This window comes from Buceros rhinoceros, unplaced genomic scaffold, assembly GCF_000710305.1.
Source record: "Buceros rhinoceros silvestris isolate BGI_N320 unplaced genomic scaffold, ASM71030v1 scaffold27110, whole genome shotgun sequence".
In the NCBI taxonomy this organism is placed as follows: Eukaryota; Metazoa; Chordata; class Aves; order Bucerotiformes; family Bucerotidae; genus Buceros; species Buceros rhinoceros.
Genome location: NW_010389448.1, coordinates 48,715 through 54,771, shown reverse-complemented (window position 1 = coordinate 54,771; position 6,057 = coordinate 48,715). Strand labels below are relative to the sequence as shown.

The window sequence follows — 6,057 nt, the reverse complement described above, 5'->3', positions numbered from 1 at the left end:
GGAAAGAGGCGTTGTAAAACAGGCACATGGCTAAACGCGATGTTCACGTACCCCTGAGATTTTAGCACTTGCTAATGTTTTTATTACCCATATTTGTTCAGTTGTACACTGCTCATTAGACACAATCTCTTTTCTACTGCTGTGGAAATTTCTAGATACAGTTGTATGCATATGAGCTGCCTGTGTCCTGTCCATGTCTTTGATGAAATGCAAGCACGTTATTTGGTACACGAAGACAAACCAACTCAGCTCTCAGAGAGCTGATCAGAACTGAGAAATTGGGAGGAGATCATTCTCTGAATAACATATTTTGAAAAGTCAAAAAAAAAGTTAAAAAGCTTTTTTTTCTAATGGAATTTCTTGTGAGCATCTGATGTGTGATGTCACCGTGTGACATTCTGGGTGTCTCATGCATATAAAATTTCCTTTGGCTGTGGTCTTGGGCACCACAAGAGTGTTACATATACGTGCCTCGATAAATGACTCATCTGGTCCCTCAGATGGAGGTTCCATGGTTGTTCTCTTGTCAAACCTTTGAAAGCACAACTCATCGCAGTCTTTCTACTCATTAGGGCACGACCTGAAGCATGGGAGCTTTCCTGTCATAGGATGTAAGCTGAGGTTTTGATTTGCTCACTGAGTGACTCCTCTTTAAAGATTGGGTGCTTCCTGTGAGAGATCAAGCACTCCAAACGCTGAAAGATTTCAGTAGTTCATAGCATGAGGTCATGACGAGCCAAGGCCCAAGCCTTTGTGACTTTAAATTCACTAGCAAAAGTGAGAGAGTAGGATCAAAGGATAACAGCAGAAGAGTTTGCTGCAAGAGTTCTTGAGCATTCATTTAGTTCATCCCTATTTCCAAAGTTTAGAGAACTAGAACTGAATTATTCTTAATATCCCTAGATAGAAAAAAAAATCATTATCTTCATAGAGCTTTCTTAGATCTGTGGTAAGTTATCTGAGCTTGGAGATGTTTCCTGTGGTTTTCAGTAATAATGCAGCTTTCAGAAACTGCAATCACACATGAGTCAGACCACAATTACACCGAGGCAGTTTCTCCACTTAGATGTGTACTTTGTTCCCTTCTGGTTTCTCCTGCTCAGGGCCAGATTTTGCCCTTCTCCTTCCTTGAGAGTTCATTACTTCAGGCCTAAAGCAGGGACAACCACAGTGGCCCTGACTCCTTTGGGTGACTGTGCCAGTAATAATTTCAAACTCTTTTATTTTCAGAGATTTTGTCAAGTTCCGATGACACGGATGAGAAACATGGCGATAACAGAGATAAGGTAAAACTTCCTCTAAGTTTCAACCAGAAGCCAGAAGGACAGCAGGACATGCTGGTGATTTTCAATGTGTTCATACACACGTGTTTAGAAATATTAGCTTGAACTGTTGTTTAGAAGCTCAGGAACCATCTATTCACCTTTCCAGTGGGTAGAGCCAAAGCCTGTGACCATCTCATCTGGCTTGGACGTTTCACAAAACCCCTCATACCCCTGACACCCCTGTAAGAGAGGCAGAGGCAGCATCTTTAGGGTGTGACCAGGCAAAAGACAACTTAGAGCGGTCTGTAATTAAGAGAAGGATGAGGGTGACTAAGCTCCTACTTTAGACACTTTATTAAGAAGTTCATGTTAAGTGGGATGAATCTAGTCTGAAATGCTTAAGAAGAAGATTTATAAAATACTTAACAGGTAATTCATGTTGTTTATCATGATTAATCTGCTGTGTCTTCTGATTTTGCACAGGGAAGCTCAGAAAAGCATTGCAAACTAGCCCAACACAGATGTTTCAGAGCTCTTAGCCACTGGGCAATCCACTCCTGAGTGAATAGATCTGAAGTAAACATGCTTCTAAAGCCTTTTCGGTTTTTCTCTTCTGCTTTCCAGTTTCCCACCTACGCCATTCTCATTGCCTGTCTCCTAGTGGTGTCCATCGTTTTCATGCTGACGGTCTCATTGCTTTGCAAACGTAAGTATCTTTAAGCACGTAATGGATTCATGTTTCTCATGCTGGCCTATTGCAGATGTGCTTCTGTATCCCTGGTTAATCTTATGCTAAATCTGCCATGGCCAGTGGGACAGAACTCTATTAATTTTCTGGGGCTTGCTGTCCTTACTCCAGGGCTGTGTCACCATGAGGACACCAGGGAACTTGAGTTGGTGAGGATGCAGCAGGAGGAAGCCTGTGCAAAGAACCTGTTCACTCACTTGTTGCAGGTCTGGCTCATCTTGTTGGCTCTGGCTTTATAGTAAAGTGGTTCCGTAGTTTCCTGGAATTGCTCCTGACAGACATTGGTGTAACTTAAATCAGAATGAGATCTTTTCTTTCTTGCTTAGCCCATAGAAATTTTGCAAGTTGCTATCTTTGTTTCTAAACTCATTTGACAGGTTCATTAGCATTGTAGATTTCTTTTTTACACCACTACATTAACATTATTTTGCTTCTAGGTAGACACACAAAGGAGTTCATAATAAAAAGGTAATCCATTTTGTCATTTCCTAGTGTAATTTCCTGGTGTAATTTTTCTTAGAGGCAGGAAGGTATTGGCCACTGATTGTAGTGGGTGTAGTATTGGCTTGTGGTGCTGGCTACTGAAGTCGTATTACAAGCAAGCTCCAGATATTCTTTCACTCCAGAAAGTAATTTTCAATGATAGATGGTCCCCCACTGAATACCCCACCTAGGAGAAAAGGATTGGGGGCCAAGGAGGGACTCTTTTCTGAATCCCATGGTGGTTACCCTACAACTGTCATTACAAGACCCGAACAGCTCTTTCCTATCCAATAGAATGCAAGCAAGGTAAATATTCCTCTGGTGTAAAAGGCAGCACCACTGAATTCGGTGAACTCGGTAGCTTCTGGTCTCTGTTTCAATGGGGTTTTGCTGATGTTAGAAATAAGAAAAGATGCTCTGAAGCAGCAGCGTGCCTTTGCCCCGTCCATAGTGATCTATGATTCTCACTACAGCATTGGACCTGCAGAAGACCTTGAAAAAGTTTGCAGTGGCGCTGAAGAAGAGAACAGCATTTTTTCCCTCTGAAGAGCTCCTACATCATCTGTAGAAAATAAAAAGGGCCTGTTTCATGCTACATTGAGAGATGCTTATGAGCCCTCAAAATATCAATGGGTGTGAACCAAAGGCCAAAGCTTCAACTGTGAAAATTGAAAAACTTTATGCAAATTTTGCCATGTCTCCTTTGAAACTCACTGTATAAAGAGGTTTCTTTGAGAAGGTGCTTTGTGCAATATTCATAGGTGTTTCTGGCATCTGCCTTCCTACTAACACCTTGTTACAGGACTGAATTTGGCTTTTCCTCCATTTTTACTAATGGTCTTCCTTGAATAAAACTTGTACTGTGAGGAACAGAAGCGGGAAGACACAACATTGAATGCTGACTGACTTCAAATTGCCAAAAAAGAAAAAGGAAAAAATCAGTAAATAAAGTTCTTTTTGCTTTCATATGATCAAGACAAAAATTAAACCACAAGAATGCTGTGAGTACAAATCAAAACTGCAGATTACTTAAGGAGTACCAATACTGCCTGTGATTCAGCATGTTTGAATGACCCTTGGAGATTATGTTAATAAACTTTGTAATTTACTGCTAGCAGTTGTACTTTTTATGCCACATCCTAAGGCATTTGAACAGGAGTTAGTTATTCCCCAGGAGTTGAAATGACGGATGTGCTGTCTCAGCTCTCCAAAGAAGTCCTGCAGCATTTCCAGAAGACCAACCTACAGGGGAATTTTTCTGAAGGGGACCCCACAAGCCCCCATACCATTCATTTATAAATCCGTGTTTCCCACATCAATGTGCTTAGGGAATCCCCAGTCGTCTGCCTGGGGTTGCCTTTTGGCCTCATGACAATGACCTGCCACAGACTAGCACTGCTTGTGGTGGAGTCTGCTTGGCAATGCAGACCTGCCCCGTGCAGCCCCAGGGTGCTTCATTTAGGGCCCCAGCACCCAGTCACAGGGTAGCACAGCGCTGCCTGGTTGGGTTTTGTATGGATGAGACTCAGGTCCCCAGTCCCACCAGTGCTGCCCATGTATCTTGTAGACAAGTTGCAGGTGAGAAGCAGAGAACAAGGGAGAGAACAACCGCATCTTGGAAACTTGGCTGTTCCTTCAGGTGCCTGTGGGAGGTGGGTGAAGCCATCTCAGTGTTGCTGAGCAACATAGGCAAAAATCCTGTGATCTCCATGGAAAAAAGGGCTCTGGGGACACTAAAACCAGTGAAGAATAGATGAAGCCTGGCATTCACCTTCTGCTGTTTCTACTGGCACAGAAGGGCTGTGAGGGAGAACATTGCTCCTGCTGGGGACAGAGTTTGTCCCCAGCCCTTCTCTGCAGCAGTAAGCCACACTCACACTCCTACCCTACCCTCAAGGGCATCATCAGGACCTGCCATCCCCATTTCCGGGATGTTGGCATTGCAGAGCTGGCAAGCGGGCTGTGGCTGTTCAGCTGCAGCTAAACTTGGGCATATCCAAGTGTTGTGCTTAGAGCTGGCCCTGAGGATGGGGATGGTTTGGACACTCTGAGCTGCATGGACATATGTGTGGTTAGCATAGGGGGTAGCCCAGCTCCAGGCTGTGGACCTTGGCTTGGCCCTGGAGCAGGAGGCAGGGCTGCTGGCAGCACAGGGCACCCCAGGGAAGTCCAAAATCCTCCCTGTAACCCTCAAGCCCTGTAAATGGTGCCATAACGATAGCTCTGCAGCACTAACCTTGTCTTCTATTCAGCTGGGAAAACTGGAGCCTTTGAGTGTCTACAGGGCAGATCAGCAGCTCGTGACAGAGCGAAACCTGTCATTTTGCCGTGCTAATCACCCTTTCTGACAGGGGGCTTCTGCTTGTCGTTCAGCTGGGTTGAGATCTAGGCTTTAAAAAACAGACTGAGTCGGTAACCAGCCTGGGGGCATTAGTGAAGTGGGACTGGCCTTGGAGGCTGGGGCATCATCTACAGGGTACACTGAAGAGCTTTCATGTATCTCACTGGGGTTCTCTCCAGCTCTGCCTCAGTGACTGTGGAAACAGCATGCGAGAAGCTTCGAATCCACGACACTGTCCAGGCACTCCATTGCCTGGAGTTCACCAGTCCCTGCTACAGCAACTGCTGGCAACGACATCTTGAAGTAAGAGCGCATTGTGGGAATAGCGTTTGATCAGAAGAAAACGTTGTGTGTCAGCTCTGGACTTCCCCACTAGTCATGCTCAGGGCTGTGGTGAGACTTTTTGACTCTGCAGCATCTTCTTACAGGCCATGAGTTAGGGGGAGGCAAAGGAAGTTCCTCTCTGGGTCCCACTCAGTCTCTCCTGGGGTCGGCAACCTGCTGAGCACCCTGGTCTAGCAGCTCTGTGGGAGGCAGAAGAGTCCCCAAACAGCGGATGTGGCTTGCAGGCTCCCAGGTTGGGTTTGCTCAGCTGAGATCTCTGTCCCACACTGATTAATGCATCTGCTGCTACCCCAACACACAGCGTGTGCTGAGCCTGTGGGTCTTGTGCACAGCAGTGCTTTTCTAAGCACGAATCCCCCACAAATCTGTAAGGAATAAAAGGTGGGAGGTGGGGCGGGGCGGGAACCTCAAACAGTTTTGATGTACTCCTTTACAAAAAAAAAAGCTTGCTTTTTTTCCCCATCCCAAGGTGAACCTACTAATTAAGGCACCAATATCCTCATTGCAACTCACAATTGGCAGGGCTGGACCAGTCTTTCCTCTTTTATTCCTTCGCTCGGCACTAATGACTTCTTTACAGCAGGGCTGGTTTTTGCTGGGGAAGGTTCTAGCACATTTGCTGGGGCGCTGGCTGGATTTGAAGGCCCTGCTTTTGGGAGCTGCACAAGGGCAGAAGAAATAGGAGTCAACAAAGTGAGTTTGATCTGATCGGCCATGTGGAAATGCAGCCCAGAAATGCTGTAGGGAAGCTGTAAGTGTAACTTATGTTGCGGAGCTTTTTATTTATCTTTTTATTCACCCCGATTACTGAGGCTGAGGTTTGGAATTGGAAGCAAGGAATCTGTGAGGGTTATGTTTGAATGAAAATACACTGG

At 45.4% G+C, this 6,057-nt stretch overlaps 1 protein-coding gene across 1 annotated transcript in view; it reads left to right on the top strand.

Moving 5' to 3' along the window:
- The window catches only part of LOC104491898 (T-cell immunoglobulin and mucin domain-containing protein 4-like), a 23,358-nt gene extending 20,316 nt beyond the window's left edge, over positions 1-3,042 (top strand). Inside the window, exons 13-16 of the mRNA XM_010134385.1 lie at positions 1,231-1,286; positions 1,890-1,971; positions 2,451-2,481; positions 2,970-3,042. Of these exons, the coding sequence (XP_010132687.1) occupies positions 1,231-1,286; positions 1,890-1,971; positions 2,451-2,481; positions 2,970-3,042 (242 nt within the window). The remainder of the gene's footprint in view (positions 1-1,230; positions 1,287-1,889; positions 1,972-2,450; positions 2,482-2,969) is intronic.
- The last annotated feature ends 3,015 nt before the right edge of the window (positions 3,043-6,057 follow it).